Consider the following 24,521-nt stretch of genomic DNA (forward strand, 5'->3'; position numbering starts at 1 on the left):
TTTTACACGCTATACACGGTGAAGCACATAAGCGAAGCACTTGCCGGTGCATGTGATGTGCTATATTCCTAAGGAAAGTAAGCCGTGTCAGGGTCAAAGCCGGGCCTGGCCTCGCACAAGTGGGCTTGATGGGCGCAACACTCGTGGGTGGGAATCTGTAATAATTACTTCCAAATCTATTTTCGTGTTGCAACCTGACGTTGAGAATTGGCTGAAGTGCAGAGAGGATGAATCACTGCTTGAGATGTTCGGGAAATAAGAGAGTAGGTTTTCAAAGCTCACCCTTGTGGGCTGAGTACTCACATGAACATAAACATTTTCTTTGCATTGGTCAAAGCAACTGTAGAAGCACTGATCACAGGGCACATGGGTGCACTGGTTGATATTTTATAAGTGAACACTGAGATGCTGCAAAATTTACACTACAAAAGGTGTCACAGAAGTGCTTCTGAAGTGGCATTTAGGTGTCTTTACATGATTACTGCTGCTGAAAGGTTGCATAAATGCATTTACGCAGCAATTACAGCTGTATACTTTGATACTAGAAACTGAGGTGAATCAGAGCAGCATCACTTAGTCTGCATTATGTCTTTACATAGAATTTTAAGCAGGCATAGAGCAGCCTTAACTCAACTGTGTTACGAGAGGCATTCTACTGCACCTTTTTTTTGCAATTAAAAACACTAAGTATTCCAAATGGATTAATATTTTGCTTAACGGAATGTTCTGGGTTCTTTTGAAATTTGAGATGAAGACTGTAATTTTTTAATGTTAAAATGTTTTCTCTTATCCCGGTATAATGTACAAAGAAGTGTAGCTAGATTCCCCCGAAAAGCTGTTGAAACATTGCTCTTTTTGTGAGCATCCTGACTAGTTTATAATCTAAACTTTTTATAAATCCATTTGCTGACAGTAATTGTGAAGAAATTACACACTTCACCTTTAAGATCTTTTTTGACAGCAACTGTGAAAAGCTTTCAACTTAGTCCGTACAATCTGCATTTACAGTAATGCACTTTCAGCAGCCCGTAGGGTATTGGAAATATCATGCAAAAGTTACCGGCAAAAGGGTTTACCGGTGTATATAATTTTGCAAAGGAAAGGTTAGTAAGTGATTTTATTGCACTAGTTTCATGTTAAAGAATTTACTCACCCCCATGTCATCTAATATGTTTATGTCTTTCTTTCTTCAGTCGAAAAGAAATTAAGGTTTTTGAGGAAAACATTCCAGGATCCCAGGATTTTTCTCCATATAGTGGACATCACCAGGAAATTGCAATTTCAGTGTAGCTTTAAAGAGCTCTACACGATCCCAGCCGAGGAATAAGGGTCTCGTCTAGCGAAACGATCATTCAAAAAAAAAAAAAAAAAAAAAAAAAAAAAAAAGTATTTACTTTTTAACCACAAATGCTCGTCTTGCACTAGTTCTGCGATGCGCCACGCATTACGTAATAACGTTAGACGTAGGCGGAAGTACCGCGGTAGGGCGAAAAACTCCATCTCATTTTCTCCTCCGACTTCAAAATCGTCCAATATCGTTGTTTTACGTTTTTTTTTTTTTTTGTAAAGGCCGTTTGACTTAGTCTTTGCATGTTCGCTTTGTAGACACTGGATCTGTACTTTCACCTACGTCACGCATGACCTTTCCAATGTGATTACGTAATGCGCGGCACATCGCAGAGCTAGTGCAAGATGAGCATTTGTGGTTAAAAAGTATATACATTTTTATTTTATTTTTTTAGTAAGTGACCGATTGTTTCGCCAGATAAGACCCTTATTCCTCATCTGGGATCGCGTAGAGCCCTTTGAAGCTGCACTGAAACTGCAGTTTGGACCTTCAACCCGTTGTACCCCAGGGAAGTCCACTATATGGAGAAAAATCCTGAAATGTTTTCCTCAAAAACCTTAATTTCATTTCGACTGAAGAAAGAAAGACATAAACATCTTGGGTGACATGGGGGTGAGTAAATTATCAGGAAATTTTAATTCTGAAGTGAACTAATCCTTTAACACATGTAGGGCCCTATTTTAACGATCTAAGCACATGATCTGAAGCACATGGCGCAGGTGCACTTAGGGTGTGTCCGAATCCACTTTTGCTAGTTTAAGGACAGAAAAAATGGTCGGTGCGCCAAGCACATGGTTCAAAAGGGTTGTAAAATAATCATGAAAATGATAGCTGCGTCAGGCTGAAACTAGCAAAAAACAATTGAGCCGGGTGTATGACAGGGCCCGTAATGTTTAGGACTAGTGTTTTTCCCAGTGCAATGCATTGCCCTATAGATTTTCATTTTAAGCACACTATACTGCAAACATGTCTTTTGTTGGTTTTTACAAACCGAAGATAAAAGTCAAAATTCTTGGTTTGCTGTGATAATCACTATTACACTGCAAATTCTGTCAATAGAGCTTAAACCAGGAACAATCTTTAAAGTTGCAATGAAACAAATAGTGACAGATCTTTTCTTCCATAATAAGGTGGACATTAGAGTGAAGCAGATTATCAAAAAAAAAAAAAAAAAAAAAAAAAAAGTATGGTGGGGACTAGGTTCAATTCATCGGTTGTCCTTTCTCTCTTACATTTACCATCAGTCAGCATTGCCAAGACTAAGTCATCATTCATAATCATGTATTCAAACCAGGGCAGGTGAGTATTGACAGCCTGATTGAACCATAAAAATTAGAAACTGGAACCATAAAACCAATGATCTATATTTTCTTATAGTAATAATAAAAACAAAAAGTAGCAGTTATAGCTAGTAATCTCAACTAAGCATAAAGCACATCAATGGGGATATTTGTTTAAAAAAAAAAAAGTGATGTCAAAGTCCAATGAGCAATTAATTAGTGTTCCCTGTATTGTTGAAACAGCACTATTGCAAGATCATAGCAACATACTGAGATAGTCCTGTGTGCTTTTGTGATATTGTGAAACTAGTCTGTGATATTTTAACCAAGTCAGGTTACCTTTTGCTTTTAAGTTAACCAGTACTGAGAGAAAAGCACATAGTGTGATGGAAATATTGGAGTCTTTCAAGTAACACAGCGGCGTCACTGATTTACACTCTACAAAAGCAGGTTATGTTATCACCCGAGCCATACCCCGTACAATTACTTTTTTAACCGTAACCATATCAAGACTCAGAATACTAAAAGATGCTCTGTTGCCCAGCTGGGTTGACTCATCATGGGATATGTTGTGTGTCTCAGCTCGAAATGCTCATAAATCAGTAAATAAACATCCTTTCGTTAAAATGTTGAATAAATGCAGATGCCATCCTCTCAGCTCTAAAAATACAACAGAGCATAGCAATTACAGATGAAAGGCATGATGGCCCATCTTCACATGTGCCCTTTGTGTGTCTGCCGAGAACGCCCACACTGTCTGACGCATAGAGCCGCTTCACGCTCCTACCAAAGACGAAGCTGAACATGAAGAACGAGCAAAGGAGGATGGGAGAGGGAGAGAAGGAGACAGACAGACTGAAAGACATAAAGGGATCTTGTTAGGAACCACAGATATGCAAGGAATAGCTGCCTTGCAAAAGCATTTATGTCCCTATGGGGAAAAAACTACATAAGCCTAAACAGTGATCTACTGTCAACATTCATGACAACAACATTTACATGCACATCATTGTTAGATTAAAGGGTTAGTTCACCCAAAAATGAAAATAATGTCATTTATTACTCACCCTCATGTCGTTCCACACCCGTAAGACCTTCGTTCATCTTTGGAACAAACATTAAGATATTTTTGATAAAATCTGATGGCTCAGTGAGGCGTGCATTGACAGCAAGATAATTAACACTCTCAGATGCCAAGAAAGGTACTAAAAACATATTTAAAACAATTCATGTGGTATAGTACAGTGGTTCAACCGTAATGTTATGAAGCGACAGGAATACTTTTTGTGCGCTAAAAAAACAAAATAACGACTTTATTCAACAATATCTTGTGATGGACGATTTCAAAACACTTATTTATTAAGCTTCGAAGATTTACGAATCTTTTGTTTAGAATCAGTAGTTCGGAGCGTGTATCAAACTGCCAAAGTCATGTAAACCATTGAAATTTCGAAACATTTTGAAACACTTATGACGTAATGAAGCCTCACTTACTGACATCACGTGACTTTGGCAGTTTGATACACGCTCCGAACGACTGATTCAAAACAAAAGATTTGTAAAGCTTCGAAACTTCATGAAGCAGTGTTTTGAAATCACCCATTACTAGATATTGTTGAATAAAGTCATTATTTTGTTTTTTTGGTGCACAAAAAGTATTCTTGTCACTTCATAACATTAAGGTTGAACCACTGTAGTCACATGAACTGTTTTAAATATGTCTTTACTACCTTTCTGGGCATTGAAAGTGTTTATTGTCTTGCTGGCAATAGAGGCCTCACTGAGCCATCGGATTTTATAAAAATATCTTAATTTGTGTTCTGAAGATGAATGAAGGTCTTACGGGTGTGGAACGACATGAGGGTGAGTAATAAATGACAGAATTTTCATTTTTGGGTGAACTAACCCTTTAATGTCTAAATTCTGGTTAAGCCTTTATTTAGGGAAAAAAATAAATATGTTGCTCCATTAGCTACTGGAATATGATGGTGTTTAGCATATTCCAAATAAGGTGAAACAAGGACATTCTTCTCCCATTCTACTGACAAATGCTGGCAATTTATTATGCTGTCATTAGCATCTTATACAGTCAATAAATATGGTATTTATTTACATATATGCATATGTAAATATTAATATTAATTGGAATTTTCTGTTTAATTATTTTACTTTTTGCTCAAATGTAACAAAAAAAAACCTAAAGTATTTTAAAAAGCAAAGAACATACACTACAAAAGTTCATTAAGGTGTCAGTTGGATTTTTTTTAATGTTTTAAAGTCTCTTATGCTCACCAAGGCTGCATTTGGTCAATAATTGTGAAATATTGTTACTTATTTTCCTATTTATTTTCCTGTTCATTACTGTGAAACTGCTTTGAAACAATCTGTATTGTATAATGTGCTATTTAAATAAAAGTGACTTGAATTGACAAATACATTACCGATCAAAAGTTTTGGGTCAGCGCAGTAAAAATAGTAATGTTGTGAAATATTATTACAACAATTTAAAATAACTTTTTCTATATGATTATATTTTAAATTCTCATTTATTCCTGTGATGGCAAAGCTGAATTACTCCAGATCATACTGATCTAAATTACATCATTACAAACCATTAAAAGCATTCATGTACACTCATTCGCATCTACTTCAATCAAACACTTCAATCTCTTTTTTGCATTATTTTTTTTTTCGTTGGAGTAGGTTATGCAAACCTTTCATTTTCTTGAGCTCCTATTTGAAACCATTTATCTTTAGTAGGTGGGTTGTCCTGGAACCATTTGCAAGTTACAGTCTTGTCAACAATATTTTAACTGATATGCATCAGCTTTTTCTAAATCTTTATTTCTATACTCCCACATGAAGACATTTGAAAGGTCAAATTTTCATGTTCATGTAAAAGCAGCTTGCTGTCAAAGAAGCAACTATCATAAAAGTTAGTTCATCAATTCTATATCATCTATATCACACAGAATTACCTCAAATAACAAGTCGGTGTTGACACTCTATCTGCTATGAAACTCTATTCAAAGACTGTTTACAATTCATCCAGAGGTGAGAGGAACAAGCTTTTAAGAGGGTAAAGAACAGAAAAGGGTGTTTAATGAGTTGTCTCCAGCGCATTGTTAGCAAAGGGCAGCCACACTCAGCAGCTCCTCTCCACCGGCCTCCATCTCTGTCATTACGTGACTAATTGTGTGCAGAAAAGGCAGCACACATCCTTAAACCAGCATCAAAGGAGGCAAAACCTACAAATTAATCCAAACAAACAGAGAGCGCAGAGGCTTTCTCTTAGTGCCTTTTCACCATGTCGCACAATGTGAAAGATAAAGTGCTGGTTGCGTTGAACACAAACCACCGTTGATTGTATATTTAAATGTGTCCCCTTCTCAGAATACATTGATAGGATCTTTGCAAAGACTGGATATAGATCATGAAGTGACAGCGGGCAGAGAGGATGTACACCAAGTTGGGTTAAGTGGTTGCAGGAACACAAGCAAGACATTATGAATTATAAATGTGAGGCTTTGTGAAAAACAGTCATGGGGTTAGACTTAAAACATTTCAGCACAGAATGATTCTTAGACATTAGGCACTAGGCAGGCTTCAGAGCAATACTGACAAGAACAGATACTAAGCATTGAAAGAAATCTGAAGGAACACACACACCCTGGTGGACACACAGTGAAACTACAGTGCTAAAACAAAAAAGTACTCAGTTCCTACAGATGTCAACCACAGGCGCAAAAAAACAATTCAACTGTTGACACAGTAAGTTTTAGCAACAGGCAAAATGTTGATTACAAAAAAATAATAATAATTTTCCATTTTTGTTAAAATAATACAGTGTTACAGTATTGCAAAAATGACATGGTTACAGTATTGTAAATGGGACCAGATTTCTGGAGGGTTTAAAAGAAGAAATGTAAAGCTTGCATTTTTCATAAAGCACTTACATTAAAGGGTTAGTTCACCTAAAAATGAAAATAATGTCATTTATTACTCACCCTCATGCCGTTCCACACCCGTAAGACCTTCGTTAATCTTCGGAACACAAACTAAGATATGTTTGATTAAATCCGATGGCTCAGTGAGGCCTCCATTGACAGCAAAGCCACTGAACCTCTCAAGATCCATAAAGGTACTAAAAACATATTTAAAACAGTTCATGTGACTACAGTGGTTCTACCTTAATAATTTTTGTGCACCAAAAAAAAACAAAATAACGACTTTTCAACAATATCTAGTGATGGCCGATTTCAAAAACTGCTTCGGAGCTTTACGAATCAAATCACTGCTTCGGAGCGCCAAAGTCACGTGATTTCAGCAGTTTAGCTGTTAGATTCGAATCACTGATTTGAAACAAAAGATTCATAAAGCTCAAAAGCAGTATTTTGTAATCGGCCATCACGACATATCATTGAAAAGTCATTATTTAGTTTTTTTTGGCACACAAAAAGTATTCTCGTCGCTTTATAATATTAAGGTAGAACCACTGAACTCACATGAACTGTTTTAAATATGTTTTTAGTATCTTTATGGATCTTGAGAGGTTCGGTGGCTTTGCTCTTAATAGAGGCCTCACTGAGTAATCAGATTTTATCAAAAATATCTTAATTTGTGTTCCAAAGATGAACGAAGGTCTTACAGGTGTAGAACGACATGAGGGTGAGTAATAAATGACATAATTTTCATTTTTGGGTGAACTAACCCTTTAATTATTCAGTAAAATTCTCCTTATAATTTGAGTCAAATTGTTTTCAAATAATTTGTTATAAGTTAATCAATATGTTTCTAAATTGTCCATTACCGTTGGGACCTACTTCTCTAGGTGGATGAACTTCTGGTTATGTGTTACTGACGTAGATGGAGTTTGCTGATGTAAACAACAGTCATTTACAGACTGTACAATATGTCACGTCTATTTATGGTATCATTGTGTGTTTTTTTAAAAAGTTACTTACTGGGGTTGAAAGTTATTACATGACACACACACACAAGAGTTTATAGTCCCAAGTCAACATGACTCATATGCCTTTAATTTTAAAAGAATTATATATATATATATATATATATATATATATATATATATATATATATATATATATATATATATATATATATATTTTTTTTTTTTTTTTTTTTATATCAAATTCATGAGTCAAATGCCACTGTAAACTGTATTGAACAGTTTGACTTTAAGGCCAATGTCTAAAAACAAAACAATGAAATCTTTAACTGTTCACAGACACATTATGCACCTTAACTGAATTAATTTGACATATAAACAGACCTCTGAGACAATATTTAATTTTTAACTGTTTTTCTGTGAACATGCGACATACAGTTCACTGCACTCCAAAAATAATAAACGCCTCAATTTAAATCTAGAACATTGATAGAACAAAAAAAGCTTGAGCGTGGTTAACTGAAAGGTGAGCTGTCAGGAAGTGGTTTAAACTGTCATTTCCATAGATATCTCACTCAGCTCAAAATTACCAAAGATGTAGCTCATGTCATACAATGGAATAATGGTTTATATATATATATATATATATATATATATATATATATTATATTTTATATATATATATATATATATATATATATTATATTTTATATATATATATATATATATATATATATTATATACAGTATATATTATGAACAGCATCATTAATGAGACAATTAGCTGCAAAGAGGCCATTTCAAAACAGACATGCATGACATCTTTCTATTTGCCCTGGACATCTGAACTATAAATTGTTCGTATATGAAACAGAACTATTAGTTTACACTAAACTCAACAATACTATAAGCTTTTGCACTGTTAGTACTTCTGACAAATTTTTCCACATGAGATCACCCCTCATTTTGATATACTTGGTTACAAAGATTGTGGTTAAAAAAAATATGTGTCAGACAACTGGGTTTAAAGGTTACAGAACAATGTGGGTGATAACATTTAAACCAGACTTTCTCTGAAAGTGTTTACTAATTACAGTAGGTTTAGAAATGATATCTCTGTTGCTTGGTAGGACAAGAAACCACAGAACAAAACATTTAACACGGGCCTACATTAAACTTTACAGGAATTAAAGTGTTTAGCAGCCACAAAGGACTTCAACCATGAACTGGATTAAGCAAAAGGAACATAAATGATTGCAATTCATGCTGTTTATAGGTTTATTTAAGCCCTTGTTATTTGACTGAACTAGCTGATCTTTACCATAAATTCAAGAGAATTCATACAAAAGATATTTCTTTGCAGTTACACTGCTGTATTTAGTTTTATTTCATTCCAAATATTTAGACCTCAAATGGCAGCACATGTTTAGGACATTAAGATTGATTGTGTTTTATCTTTTGCGAGAGGAAAACCATCAACCCGCATGCATTTGTTAATATCCTGCTTGGGTTTAATGCTGCGTTCACGTGCGATAGGAAATTTGATCAGTTTTACTACTTCTGAAGTCGTGATTAAGAGCTTATTGTATTCTTGTTTCAACATGAGAGGGCGTTCATGTGCAATTTTTTTTACATCGAAAACTCGTATTTACGATAATTTCATTGAACACGTAAAGGCAGCATAAGCGCAAGGTCTTGAATTGAAACCAATGCTTGGACATATACTGCATATACAGGCCCACCGGATGTAATCTGCAAGCAGTCTTAAATTACACATAAATATCAACATATTCTCATTAGATTCAGACAATGTTACACCATATCTGTCATTTGGGATCATATAGGCCTACACATAGCGTAATAAATCTTTAAAACGTTGGAAACATAAAGAAACAAATAAATAAATAAAAATCAATAAAACTAAGTAAGAGCAATAATATAAAATGCAGCATCATTTAGCTCTTAAAATATTCCTTCTGAAAACAGGTCAATAAATGAAGTTAGTTAACCAAACATCACTGAGAAGGGCATTACATCACCAGCACAATATGATACCAAAAGACATTGATTATAAAATTAAACTAAAATATAAATAAATAATAATAAAGATCATCCTACCTGAGCAGGCTGAGCGGAGTCTGGTCAATATTCTGGATTTAAAAGCAGAAGTGTCACTTAAAGAACGAACTCGAAATACAGGAAACACCTGAGGAAATGTCTTTAGGTATGAAAAACTGTCTTCCTCCGCCATTCCGCAGTTTTGTTTGTATTTTTATTTCTAGAAAAGTTCAATTCGCTTCAGTATCCTGTAATCTCGTTGTCAAGGTAACGCTGATAAAATCTGATGCTAAATTCTGTTTGAAGAGCCTCACCCGTCTGTCAATCGGTTGTAATGGGGAACTCTGTTCACCTGTTTAAAAGGAACTCAAATTTTTAAAACAAGAAGTCGATTACTTCTCTCTGAGTCTCATGAAATGTTTTGCATGTCTTTCCTCTGCAAATAATCCCTCTGTGTTATGTCAGCAAATGAGACAGAAACGGAAACACCTCCATCAAAAAGATAATCATCTACAAGACTTTTATCTGGAGGAAGGCTGAGGTCACGCAGCTGCTTACAGCTGCAGTTCCGAATCATTCCTCTGGGGGGCGTTAATACGGAGATGTATGTATTTTAAATACAAAAACACGTAGCCTACTTCAAGTGTTTAAATAATAACACACAAGAGGATAATGTTCAAATTAGACGTATAAATAAAATTACACAATAGTAGCCATTATTTGTTGCGCATACGTTTTAAACATGTATGAAAACACAAGTAATATTCTGCATATGAATAGCCTACAGGCCAAAATAATACTATTAAAAAAGACTTTTTCTTCTGTTATGAAATAGGATATTTCAAAACTGTTAACTACAACTTTGGGCAGTTTCATATAAGGGGTTCAAATATGACTCACCCAGTTTCCTGTTTATCATCTTATGAACATCACCTCCATATAGTGTTCTCTCTCCACCCACCATTCTGACATCATGTTTTAGGTAAATATGGCAGTGTGTGGTCATATCTGACTGGGCTGTTTATCAACACACAGAAGCCGGTTTGAAGCTGAACATTGGGGAAATCTGAGTGTCTCAATACTGGGTTAATGTGTAACTAAGGGGACTGGTCATCATGCAATATATGTTATTTAAATACCCGTTAGACCATCAGTCCAGCATAGTCCAGCTCTAGAATCAGCAAAGCATCTCAAGGTAAACAGGAGCTGTCTTTTATCTCTTTCACACTTAATGACTGATTATCTATATCTATATAGAATTGTCATGAAATGATCCTGATAAGATTTTTGGCTTATAATTATGCTTGACAGTGATCCAGACATATTACTGCATCTCAGTTTTTGCTCTGGGACTTTCGGGGACATTTTTATGCTTATTTATACTATATTTTAAAATATACTTTCGTCCTGTGATGGCGAAGCTGAATTTTCAGAAGCCATTACTAAAGTCTTCAGTGTCACATGATCCTTCAGAAATCATTCTAATATGCTGATTTGGTGCTCAAGATATTGAGATGTTGAAATGTGATTATTCTATTTTGAAAATACTTGTGCTGCTTAATATCTTATAAGAAATTTCATAGTAACAGCATTTAAAAAAAAAAAAAAAAATAGAAACCTGTTAGGCTATTTTGATATTTTGAGTCACTTTTGATCAATTTAATACATCCTTGATGAATAAAAGTTTTAATTTCTTTAAATATCTTTTAAAAATCTTATATACAATCTTATATATTTATATCTTTATACTGTACGTATATATTAAATTATTATAAAAAAAAGTTTTGCACTGAGATAAAGCTGGACTGAATTCACTCTTTGCTCCTTTATCTGAGTCATGTGTTCTCTGCTCTCTAGTTCAGTAGGGTTATTGCCCTCAAATGCAGCTCAGTACAACTGCTGTAAGACAGAAACTGGTCAATTAATTCTGTGAAAATGTGGGTGGAAGAGTAGAGATCAATCAGCCATAGCAGACATGCCACTGTTGGTTCTGAAATACAAAAAAATGTGCAGTAAGTTTTGTTAGTATGCAATACCAAGTCCATGTCATACTCAAATCAGTTTGAAATCCCATAGGTCCACTTTGAGGATTTCCCAGCAAGATGTTCCTCACTATTTTAATAGTCTCCTGCTTTTCAATGGGAACGGCCAATCGAGTGTATGTCCACCCCTTCAACCTCTTTAGCTCTGAAAACATCAGCTGTGAGGTTATCCAGAATGAGGAACACAAGCCCGTGGAGACGGTCCATCCACTGACTCTTCTTCAAGACAGCACTGAGCCAGACCCACGACCCGGCAGCACCACAGAAAACCTGAAAAACCTCACTCAACGAACCGCTGTGTTAGCAGAATTGCAAAATTTCCTCGGGTTACGCATGTACCTGGCACTTAGTCGTACACAGAAGGATGCAAACACATTGCTTTCACCCCTAAATGCCTTTGGTGCTTTGGTGACCCTCTACTTGGGAGCATCCAAAAAGACTGCCATTTCCTACCAGCAGCTGTTAGGACTCAACCTGGAGTCTAAACAGGCAGACTGTGCGTACTTCATTGACGGACACACAGTGTTGCGTACACTCCAGGCCATCAGCGCGCATGTAGACGAATCACGAAATGAGCTCAGGACCCTTGTGTGGACTTTCATTAACACAGATGCTGACCTTTCCAAAGACTTTTTGCAAGGAACACAAGACTTCTCAGATCACTCTTTTGTCCGAGCAGTGGACTTCTCACAGACCAAGGAAGCTGAGGTGCAGGTGAACAACTTCATTCAGAAAACATCAGACAGCAAGGTTAAGAACATGTTTAAGGGTGTTACTGCAAAAACTGACCTGCTGTTTGCAAGTTCGGTGCATTTCAAAGGTGAGTGCTTGATGTTTTTAATTCAGAAACAGCCAGTCAACCAGAATCAATATATACAATTAGCCTCAATCAAGTAAAATATCTCATGTATATTCGAAATATATTAAGAATCTTGAAAGACTTTTAGTGAATTTGGATTTGGTTGGTAATGAAGCCCAGAAGGGCAAGGTGGATTTTATATAAATAATTTTTTTATATATATAATTTATATAAAATAAATAATTTGAGAGACTCTAAAAAATATATATATATATTTAATTATTTATTTATTTTTTACTTCATCTCAAGTAAGTGGAGGAAAATGCATAAATATGTACAGGTATATATACATATATAATAAACTAAAACAAAAAAATCCCCATTTTTGTTGTTAAACGTAACAGAAAGAAATAAAGTAGGAAACGGAATACAAATTAAATAAAATTATATATGTTGTTACAAGCAACAGAAAAAAAAAAAATGTAGAAAATAGACTCGTGGAGGCACTTCAAAAACAAAATAAAATAAAATAATTGCCCTTTTTGTTGTTACATGCAACAGAAAAAAGTAATGTAAGAAATAGACTCATTGAGGCTCTTATATAAAATAAAATAAATTAATAAAAACCACCTGCTGTAGGTTGGGTTTTCAAAAGTAGCATTTTAAAATCTGTAACCTTTTTCCAGGTAACTGGAAAACTGCATTCCAACCTGAAGCAACCACTGATCAGGAATTCTGGACTCATGACAATTCCAGTGTCAAAGTGCCCTTTATGATGCATACTGGAGACTACATGTACCTCAATGATGCTGGCAGGAAGTGTTCAGTAGTCAAACTTGGTCTCAGTAAGAGAACCTATATGCTGCTAGCACTGCCTCATGAGGGAGCCAGCCTGCAGGACATCGAGAAGCAGCTCTTAACAGTCATACCTACATGGCATCGACATCTAAAAGAAAAGTGAGTGCATGTTTGGTCTGGGAAAGTGCACACTGATGAAGGTATCACACAGATTTACCTATTTGTGCTGTCAAATCTCTTGGCAGACATCTGGAACTATCTTTACCCAAATTCTCCTTGACTGCTGTGACTGACCTGAGATCAGTACTATCTGAAATGGCAGTGGAGAAATACCTCATGGGCTCTGACGCTAACTTCAGAAGACTGAGCAGCAAGGAAAACTTCACTGTTGATAAGGTAAAATTCTGTTTAGAGCAAGAGTCTGCACCAGCTGAAATCAAATAGGACCAGTAGGATGCGACTTTAACAAGTTTTAACCAGCTGTTACAGTTATAAATAACTTCTATATGGTTCTTTTCATTACTGAAACCAAATTACAACAGTAATCTGTAGGCTGTGTACCTCCTTCTATCTCACAGGTCCTCAACAAAGTTGTGTTTGAGATGGCAGAGGGAGGATCTGAGGTTCAGAACAGAACTGCAGATGGAAGGGATCCCCACAAAGTCATGGTCAACCGGCCGTTCTTCTTTGCTATTGTAGAGGGAAACTCTAATGCCATACTCATGCTCGGCAAAATTATCAATCCAACAACCTAAAAACATAATCTCAGTTTTGGTGACTTTACATTATATGACAATATAAACGGTGTTTTAATGCTTTCACTCAACTAGTAACTGTATATTAAAATAATGGATAGCATCAAGACAGGGTCAACCAGTAATATATTTTCTTAGACAATCTGAATTAAACAAGTCTTTTTAGGGATGTTCAGGGCTTGGATGTTTTATATTTTAGTGTTTTAGTGACTGCTAATTCAAATTGTTTAATAAAGAGTTTTTTCTATGCATAACATGGTTACTCGTATTAATTGAAATTGTTTTAATGATGCATTCGTAATATGAAATATGTATAAACTCAATTTATGCACTGTTAAAAAAATTAAAATAACACATTTTGGAGAAATATTCATTTTTAACCAAAAATGCAAAATGATCCAACAATCCTGTAAATAAAAGCAACTGTACAATATGAAATATGTAATATCAATGACCCACATATTCTTTAGCCAGTAAGTAGTGGCTCATTTAAGCACATAAACAAATGCTATTTAAAAAAAAAATAAAAATAAAAAATAAAAAATCTTTGTTACTGTATCCAACACACACTTCTAGTCGAGGGGTCACTGACCTTTCCTAAATGTTCGACAAGGCCATTTTAGTAACAAATTAACTCTGGACACACATAAGCACTCATAAATAGTTCATACTATCCTCATTTTTTATTGTTAAATCTTTTTTTAATAGAGACCATTCTTACCCAGTGAAACACAAACTCCAACACCCATTTGATATTTTTTAAAAATAAGGAAAACAGAGGTAATATCAGCATTAAACCTCTTTAGCGTTTGCACTGTTGATGCTATTTGTCAGGGTTTACCAGAGCTAATGTCTGAAGAGTACAACTTCTGACAGACACAGCTCAACCCAAACACCTGCGTCATGTGCAATTCTTTGTTGTAACCACATATGACAAGACACTTATAGCACTTTATATGTTGAGTTCTGATTGGTTCATACAACAAACTCTATTCATTTTGAACCATAAATGACATGACTTTTCTGAACTTCATATTATCCAATATAGTTCAACAATAAATAACTTATCACAGATTAAATCATCTTTTAGTGTGCTCCTTCTCCTGACAGGTCGATATAGCTGCTATTAGAACAGTTGAGGGATGGAAGGACTCCATAAAACCATTCCTGGAGCAGATACTGAGCCATGTGTTCTGAAGGCATTTGAATCAGGAACCATTCTGGACCCTACTTTTGATCTGGCCCCTCCAGGGCCACTGTGGCTTAGGCCCCTGTCTGCTCCGTTGAGGCGAGATCTCTTGCCTCCTGTACCAGTTCCAGCAAAGAAGAGAACATGGTGATGTCACTTGGCTGAAGACCCATCTTCTGAATCTTGGGGAGGGGGAAAAAAAAAAAAAGAGAAGTATAATAAAGCAAACTTGATATAAAACAAAAGCTAATCATTCATCAAGAACTATGTTCATACCTGTTCTCCGAGATACTCCACATCCAGTGCCAGCTGCAGGCGGATCTTACTGTCATCTGATGGTCCTGCATTGATGCCTACGTTGCTGGTGGTGGCTGTTTTCCTAGCCTGTTTCAACCTCTTTAGACTTTCCTCCATCTTCCTCACTGAACTCAGCACGTCCGATATAGTTTCAAAATATCTATTAAATACAGAGGTCATTTTAAGCAAAAGGATCTTCAATCTAGATTTTGCCAAAACTAAAACTAGTTAGCCTAGACATTCCTGAATAATAAAAGTATGGCTCTGCAGTACCTATGAGTGCAGTCTGAGAGTGTGACCCGGAGCCACTCCTGGATGATGGAGTCTTTCACCACATTTTTGGAGTCGGTGACCAGCTGATGGAGTGGCCGAAGTGCGTTGTCCATATAGGCTGAGGCTCTGGTGGGAACTTCCTATTAATGAGAGAGCAACCAAAGTTCAGGCCAGAGCACTGAGCACATTTTCCTGTTTGCATGTAGAGGAAAATGTAAAATAGCAAAGCTTGTGCTTTAAGGTTTTTAAAGTATGTAACAGAAGTAGCTAAAGACTTTCTTCTATATTCTGATGTACATTGAAGTGAAACAAATTATTGAAAAAGAAAAAAAAAAGAAAAAAAGGGGTGGGACTTGGTTCTATCCATCTGTTATTGATTGGATGGAGGCGGATCTGAATGCAAACTTGCTGTCAGTTCTAAGAAAAGGGCAGGGTTGAAGCGAACTGAATGATTGGAGAAGTCTGGCATACATCACCAGAGACAAGTCTGTTGTTTCATTGGAAGATTGAGTTATTTTAATTTAGTTAATTCATTTTTAGTTAAAATGAAATTGTTTAAAATAAGATCAACAGGAGGCATTCAGAAAATAAAAAGTGTGAATTTCCATTTCATGTCGAACAGTTTATTAGGGTGATGACTAAAAAGTTCTGTTTAAAATAAATAGAGTCAGCAAATAGTTAGAGAAATCTATTATTTAACTAAATATTTTATGGGGAAAAAGTCAACCAAATAATTTATAAACACATCAAACAAAATTAAATCAATCAAAATGTTGTTTTCCTTTCCCAGCCTGTCTCAGATCTTGACTCACTGATTCATTCTGCATGACATTTAATATTACATGAGCACTCAACCTTGTTGGTCCTTCGATAAAGTCGTGGGACTTCTGAAGCGCTTTTCAGGAAACGAACGCTCCTTTCCGTTAGATGCTGAGTCATTCTGCTGTTCAGCGTGGGGACGCAGCTGTACAGGAACGCCCTGGAATCCTGTAAGGCTTCTGGAGCACCAAACAGGAAAAAAACACATTACATAAGAAGATTAGAAATGGCATTAATCTCATAACATCAGAAATTGCTTTTTACTCCACAGAACAAACCTGAAATGACTGTAAAGTTTTTGAATCCAATACCCTCCAATTTTGCCTTGATAATCTCAGAGATATCTGGAATCTGGGAACAAGGTGAAAACGTTCCTTATTCAATGCAAATAAGATCAAAATGAGACTTTAGCTCCAAGTGAAATGAAAACATGGATTACCTGCCCTTGTAACTTATCAACATCAGCTGCAATGAAGACAAGCTGCTTTGTAGACAAAACAGTGGGGCCACTGGATTCACTGTCTGCATCCTGTGATGTGCGGCTGGATGTGGAGGAGGCGGAGCTTGGGAGCGGTCTTACCAAATCTTTGTTAGTCTCTGGAGGTGATGTTTTTGTTAGAACCTGTGAGACAAAAAAGAAATGACGTGAATAATAACCTTATCATTATGATTCATTATCTTTCTGCCAGTAATGCTTTACCTCTGTAAGAAAGGTGCCGTATCTGGAGATCAGCTGCAACGTTAGTTTCCAAAATCGATGAGCAAGTGGTGGCAGGTACACCTGGTCAGCCCAGCACCTGCACACGCAGCTCCACAACACCTCAGTAACCTGCAGGTGGTAGCTGCCGCCCGCTGATGTTCACAAAGTCAAGTCAAGTCACCTTTATTTATATAGCGCTTTTAACAATGCAGATTGTGTCAAAGCAGCTTTACAGTGATAACTGGTATATAATTTTGGCTGCACAGCAGCTCTTAAACAAAATGCTGTCATTATCCATCTTAAATAAATTCAGTATTGATTCATTCCGATGTAAGAATCAATAGTTATTAATTTAGTTAATTTATCTATATCAGCACTGGAGTAAACAGTGATATCATCCAGCTCAGTTCAGTTCGCATACAATGGTGTCAATGCAGACAGATCAAAACACTGCTGAATATCAAATGTCAAGTGTCCCCAACTAAGCAAGCCAAAGGCGACAGCGGTAAACACAAAGAGCAGACTGTGAGCAGTGGTGATCTGTTACTCACTCTATCGTTACAGTCACAGCTTTATTTATCATTACAAAGCAGGTCAGCAGATGAATAAAGAAGGCCACACAACATGGAGTTAATTTATGTTCATGGCACATTCATTCTTACATTAATCCAAACACATTGACTGACCTGGAGATGCCTTTAGTCCATCGGCAATGGCATTTTCTAGACTTCCAGCAATCTCCTTGAACCTAAAAAAAAAAAAAAAAACACATCCAGGCCAGAAAGTCATAAGACAGCTGTATAAATATAATGATTTCAAAGTAACCTCTGCTACATAGCAGTTATACATTTTTTCAAAAGCAATGACTTTAAACTTAAAGGATTAGTTCACTTTCAAATGAAAATTACCCCAAGCTTTACTCACCCTCAAGCCATCCTTGGTATATATGACTTTCTTCTTTCTAATGAACACAATCGGAGATATATTAATAAATATCCTGACGCATCCAAGCTTTATAAAGGCAATGAACGGGATCAACGAGTATGAGCTGAAGAAAGTGCTTCCATCCACATCCATCCATTATAAACATACTCCACACGGCTCCGAGAAATTAATAAAGGTCTTCCGAAGCGATGCATTTGTGAAAACTAGTTATGAAGAAAAATATCTAGCTTCCGCCAGAACTCTCGCAGTTCAAAATGCTTAAGCTACGTTCTACGCCTTCCCTATTCAACTTACGAAAAAAACTTAACTGACGTGACACCAGTTCCGTTTATTTCGTAATTTGAATACAGAAGGCGGTCTGGCGGAAGCTAGATATTTTACTTCATAACTTGTTCAATATGGATATTTTTTTTACACAAACGCATCACTTCACTTCAGAAGGCCTTTATTAACCCCCCGGAGCCGTATGGAGTATGTTTATGATGGATGGATGTGGATGGAGGCAATTTCTTCAGCTCATACTCTTTGATCCCGCTCACTGCCATTATTAAGCTTGGATGCGTCAGGATATTTATTATACCTCCAATTGTGTTCATCAGAAAGAAAAAAGTCATATACACCTAGGATGGCTTGAGGGTGAGTAAAGCTTGGGGTAATTTTCATTTGAAAGTGAACTAATCCTTTAAGAGAGGTTTAGAGAATTCAAAATATACAGGATATACAAGGATTTTGGGACCTTTGACAAATACTAATTCTGTATTAAACAGAATATTAAACAACCGATTTGTGATCTAAAAGGTCAGGTAATGGATAATCCATGACGCAGGTCCATAATTGGCTGTGTGCGACTATGACGTCCATGTGGGCTGAATTATAGGAATTATACAGGAATTATAGGAGAATGAAACAGAGTGACAAAAGACAAATGCATTTTTACTCATTAGATTTTTACCAATCTTTCTGGCCATTTAAATCAGAGAACGTTTACACTTGGTCTTTTAGTTGTAACAATTAATGATTAATTACATATAAATTTACCTGAAATATTCATTAAAAATATAATAATAATAGTTCAGGTAAAATAAAAATAAATAAAGTTAACATAAAGATAATAAGAAATATAAAATACCTCAACACCACTTACAAAGAAGAGCTTTTATCCTGAATATTTTAGTTCAGTATTTGTCTTAAAGTGTTCAATAACAACAACCGTAAATAGCAAATATTATTTCAAATCCAAAATGTTAATCCATAAAACAAAAGCACCACAAGAGATACTGAAGTTCACTACAAGACCCTAATTCCAAGAAAAAACAAACACAATATACTGGCTTAAACAAACTAAGATAGCAGTGGACTTTATAATCAGTGAGTAGTAATGCTCAAACGTCACAGAGCAAAGACTGTCCAGCCTAAAACACAGATCGATTCATATCCAAGGTGGTTATCTCTCTTTAAATATATTGCACAAATAACAGAATCCAAGCTGTACAGGAAATTCCAAAAAATCATGAGTGACTCAAATAAAAAAATTCCAACAGACACAAAGTTTACACGAAGCAGGTTACCAACAAACATTTAAACAAATCTCCTTCTCTGAATTTTTTTTTTTTTTTTTTTAGGGGGTTTACTATTTATTGACAATACATTATATCACAGTGCAGGAAACAACTGGGTCACAGAGGATATCCAGGTTGTATTGACCCAGAACAGTAGCTCACGAACAGATAAAGCAGTGAAATGGCGCAGCTTTGACTGGATTTCTGAGTCGTCATACTCACCGTAGCTGGAAGTACACTGGCAGGTTCCATTTGTTGTGGAAGCTCTGGTAGCACGGATGTGCTCGCAGCCTCTTTACGCTCGCCTGGGAACCACACTGCCTCTCAAACTTGCGCACAAAATCCATGCTGACAGTGTATTTCTGCAGACAAACAGACATGAGGAGAGCCACTTAATGAGATGTACTATGCCATTTTAAGAAGTGATTTGAACAATAAAAAATTAAGCAATTCTGGTGCATGTTTTTCTTTTGTTTACCTCATAAAATGCATCTGGGTTTCCCGGATTAAAAAGGGAAGGGATTCTTTCTTCAACACCTCTAATGATTTCAGGCCAAACAGAGTTCACCAGGAAGTCATATCCTGGAACAATGTCGGCTTTATCACTGGGCATACAAAAGGGTAAACTCATTAAAATTCTGTCTGCTTTGTATATAATATGACAACAATGGCGCACTACAGTTTTGTAAAGCATTCACAGCAAATGGCAGACATACCTAGAGATTGCCCCACCAGTCACCTCTCGCAGCAGTCTACAATGGTGTGGCACAAACTCCAACAGCTTTGTGTACAACATCTTAAGACCATTAGGGTTGGACTTGACAAACTGTTCAACTATAACCTGACAAATAAACAACAGGTGCAGTTGAGAAATCTATATACAGATGGAGAGTACAGCAGGATAAATAACATATCCATTTATTTTGTATTTGCAAAGCTCACAACATTGTGACATTGTGATCTTAATAATGACAGTTACGCAAATTAGAATCGACTATAGCCGTATCTGAGTGATATGCAAAATGTACCTCATCCATGTATGGTTTGACTAAGACCTGTCCGACCAGTGCCTCCGCATCCCTGGTCTTATCGATGGTGGCATATGTCCTGAGGCAATGCCGTACGATATCTACATTTGACGTCTGCAGGCCCTGGATCAATAAGCCTTCCAGAGACTGCTGAAGCATAGCTGTGATACCTGCTATTCTCTGGAACACAGAAAAAAAGCCCACACGAAATAAGTAAGCAGACATCTCACTATAGGTCTAAGAAGCATAAACGTAAAGTAACATTTTTACGGTGTTAAAAATACTTTTCCCTATCCCAGCTTAAAGGGTTAGTTCACCCAAAAATGAAATCATTAATCACTCACCCTCATGTCGTTCCACACCCGTAAGACCTTCGTTCATCTTCGGAACACAAATTAAGATACTTTTGATGAAATCCAAGATTAGGATTTTTTTTTTAATCCTAAATAGAAAGCAATGAAATTACCACATTCAAGGTCCAGAAAAGTAGTAAAAACATTGTTAAATAGTCAACGTGACTACAGTGGTTCAACTTTAATTTTATGAAGTGATGAGAATACTTTTTGTCAGCAAAAAAAAAAGAAAAGAAAAAAAGACTTTATTCAACAAATTCGTCTCTCCCCTGTTTTTTACTTACGCTATTTACATTGCAGCGCTTCCAGGTTCTACGTCAGAACGCCGGCTCAGTATTGGCCGGCTCCTGCGTCAGCATCACACGCATGCGTCACGCACGAGCGTGTGATGCAGACGCAGGAGCCGGCCAATACTGAGCCGGTGTTCAGACGTAAACACGAAAGCACCGAACTGCATTCACTGCGTCAACTGTGTATGAGACTGACAGGGGAGAGACAAATTTGTTGAATATAGTCATTACTTTTGTTTTGTTTTTGAGGACAAAAAGTATTCTTTATAACATTAAGGTTGAACCACTGTAGTCACAATGACTATTTTAACAAAATACTATTTTACTACTTTTCTGGACCCTGAATGTGGTAACTTCATTGCTTTCTATTGAGGATTAAAAAAAAAAAAAAAAACCCTTTGTGTTCCGAAGATGAACGAAAGGTCTTACGGGTGTGGAACGGCATGAGGCCGAGTACTTAATGACAGAAAACTAATCCTTTAAAGTGACAAGAAACATAATTATTTTAAGACTGGGAGCTCACCGGGCGGACTTTATCAAGCAATGGCATTCCTTTGCTCTGGACTGCATGAAATTGTAACTGGTTGAACTCGGTGGCAATCCGCTCTAGGATCTGACCTGCCAGAAGAGGACTTAAAAACAAAGAGCAAGCTGTTTATGTACAATGGTAAGTGTAATATAGTAATGCAAAATTATAACACAATCTTTTCATTAAGCAATAAGTCATTTATCAAAAGAAGTTTATTTGTAAAACTACTGCATAATTTGGGGTCAGTAAGGTTTTTATTTTTTAAATAATGAATACTTTTATTCAGTAACAACCCATTAAATTGATCAAAAGTGACAGCAAAGACTTTTACATTGTACTAAATATTTCTATTTCAAATAAACTCTGTTCTTTTGAACTTTCTATTCATCAAAGAATCCTGAAAAAAATGTATCATGATTTCCACAAAAATATTAAGCAGCACAACTATTTTCAAGAAGATTGAAAAAAAATAATAATAAATGTTTCTTGCACACCAAATCAGCATATCAGTATGATTTCTGAAGGATCGTGTGACAGAAAACTGCAGTAAAGGCTGCTGAAAATTCAGCTTTGCCATCACAGGAATAAATCACATTTAAAAATATATTAAAATTGTAATAATATTTCAGAGTATTACTCTTTTTACTGTATTTTTGATCAGATAAATGTAGACTTGATGAGCATAAGAGACTTTTAAAAAAAGAAAAGAAAAAAACTGACTCCAAACTTTTGAACGGTAGTATATTTGTCTCATTTTTTTCTTCTGTCTGAGTACTTAACGTACCTGCTGGTCTCGAGTGACGTTGTATCTTTGGTGTTTTGGTGAAGAATTTTCTCAATCTTCTCCACTGATCTCACAACTTGGATGAGTCTTAACACACAGAGCTACAGAGGACACAATGTTGGACAATGTGTGCATAGTGGTGACAGAGTACTTTACAATAAAATGTACAAGTTCCAGCACCATGACTTACCTTCTTTTTTTGAATGTCATCTTGCTTGGATAACTGGTTGTCTATAGCTTCAATAACTTCATTCACAGAGGATCTCAAACTCTGTACATGAGAGGAAGATACTTAGATGACTTAATGGAAAGACTTTGGCAAATCCAAAAGTATTCAGTGAAGTGTTAAGCACTTACCAGCACCTCTTCACGTAACTGGCCGAGAGGAACAGAGAGCTGATTGAGGGCTTTATCCATTCCAACCTAAAACACAGATAAATACTTCTCTGTCATTCAGGTAAACAATACGCTAATAAAGTATGTGGCAAAAAACAAAACATACTAGTGCTATAATAAAACAAAGTACACAATTTTCGGTAGAACACCATTTCTGCTGAAAATGCTGTATAATGTTGTTCATAAAGCAGAAAAACTCACAAGATTGGTGGACAGGTTAACAAAATCTGCATAGTCTTTATTGATAAGCTCGACCATGGCTGTTTTGAGGAGTCTGTAATATTGCTCCAGATCTTCACGCATCTCCTCCAGCTGGACACGCTTTCTGCAATCAGCCACAAATTTGTCCACGTCGAAATCATCCTGCATGGAAATGTACAAATATTTGACATCAAAATGCTATCAGGCAGAAAGGTGGTGTCAAATGATTTCAAAAACTCTAAGAAACTGAAGAACAGTTAAGAAATACTTCTGTCAAGTTGATATTTCATGACTTTTCATAATCATATGAGAACTGATTATAAACATAAATTTCAACTTGGTAACATGCTTCATCTGTCCTCCATGGAAAATGTTATTACATAGCTTCTGGGGACCCTCAAACATAAGATTTTCTAGTTGGTGTACACACTGTAAACGTTCACTCATTTTTAAAGTCACAGTCACATTTCTGAAAAGAGCACATAGGATTTGTGAGGGTTAAAGATTTAATAATTCATGTCGAATATGTTAAGTCAAATGAACATAATAAAAGCGCCGGAAGAGGTAAAAAAAAAAGAAAAAAAAGAAATGAATTTCTAAATGTCTCTTATTATTTGCAAGTGTTCATCATTTGGGTCTCTACGGCCCCAAACATAACGTCGGTAAAGTCTGAACAGCGTTAACTGGCTCAAGCAGTACTTCAAAATATAAATACAACACACAAACTAAACATAAATAACTGGTTAATCAAGTTATTTACTGTACAGCTGAACACAGGGCTCTATTTAGTTAACACATTTAATAACAGCAGACTCACCTTCATAAATTCGTCTTTGTCGAAACACAAAGAATCGGGTCCCTTTGGTAAGGTCATCGTTCTTTTAGGACGGGCCACAAACAAAATAATCGGCAAACGTATTTTTTTAAACGTGAAGACTATTTGCTACATTTCGTTTCAAATGACAGAGTAATCGCTTCAACTTCCGCAAACATGGCACACGCTAACGAGTAGGTGAAAAATACAAAACCCTACAATCTCTGAAAGGGAGAATGTCTGTGAATAGCGCCCCAGTTGACTACCATCGGTACTGCAGCATAACTATAATGCACAAACCAATGATGATCACTCATTTAATGCCAAGTTAATCCCATCTAAGTGAACACGCGTAT

The 24,521-nt window shown here is 36.1% G+C and overlaps 3 protein-coding genes across 4 annotated transcripts in view; 1 reads left to right on the plus strand and 2 right to left on the minus strand.

The window, feature by feature from the left end:
* The window catches only part of phactr2 (phosphatase and actin regulator 2), a 43,840-nt gene extending 33,670 nt beyond the window's left edge, over positions 1-10,170 (minus strand). Inside the window, exon 1 of one of the 2 annotated variants that reach the window (XM_051918062.1) lies at positions 9,655-10,170. In XM_051918062.1, the coding sequence (XP_051774022.1) occupies positions 9,655-9,787 (133 nt within the window). In that variant the 5' untranslated portion in view covers positions 9,788-10,170. The remainder of the gene's footprint in view (positions 1-9,654) is intronic. The other variant, XM_051918065.1, reaches the window with a different exon arrangement.
* A 459-nt stretch (positions 10,171-10,629) lies between these two features.
* agt (angiotensinogen) lies at positions 10,630-14,242 on the plus strand. The gene is made up of 5 exons (XM_051918069.1): positions 10,630-10,789; positions 11,671-12,456; positions 13,122-13,392; positions 13,479-13,629; positions 13,812-14,242. The coding sequence occupies exons 2-5, from the start codon at positions 11,697-11,699 to the stop codon at positions 13,986-13,988; spliced, it is 1,359 nt and encodes a 452-aa protein (XP_051774029.1). The 5' UTR covers positions 10,630-10,789; positions 11,671-11,696; the 3' UTR covers positions 13,989-14,242.
* A 407-nt stretch (positions 14,243-14,649) lies between these two features.
* Positions 14,650-24,365, minus strand: cog2 (component of oligomeric golgi complex 2). Its single transcript, XM_051918060.1, has 18 exons — positions 24,169-24,365; positions 23,352-23,513; positions 23,112-23,177; positions 22,945-23,025; positions 22,755-22,855; positions 21,965-22,073; positions 20,799-20,978; positions 20,487-20,611; positions 20,249-20,375; positions 19,993-20,132; positions 17,953-18,014; positions 17,267-17,418; positions 17,006-17,188; positions 16,845-16,917; positions 16,603-16,745; positions 15,748-15,887; positions 15,454-15,634; positions 14,650-15,359 (listed from the first exon to the last, which is right to left on the minus strand). The coding sequence occupies exons 1-18, from the start codon at positions 24,223-24,225 to the stop codon at positions 15,252-15,254; spliced, it is 2,190 nt and encodes a 729-aa protein (XP_051774020.1). The 5' UTR covers positions 24,226-24,365; the 3' UTR covers positions 14,650-15,251.
* Between the last annotated feature and the right edge of the window lie 156 nt (positions 24,366-24,521).

Source organism: Ctenopharyngodon idella, chromosome 13 (genome assembly GCF_019924925.1).
Source record: "Ctenopharyngodon idella isolate HZGC_01 chromosome 13, HZGC01, whole genome shotgun sequence".
Lineage (NCBI taxonomy): Eukaryota > Metazoa > Chordata > Actinopteri > Cypriniformes > Xenocyprididae > Ctenopharyngodon > Ctenopharyngodon idella.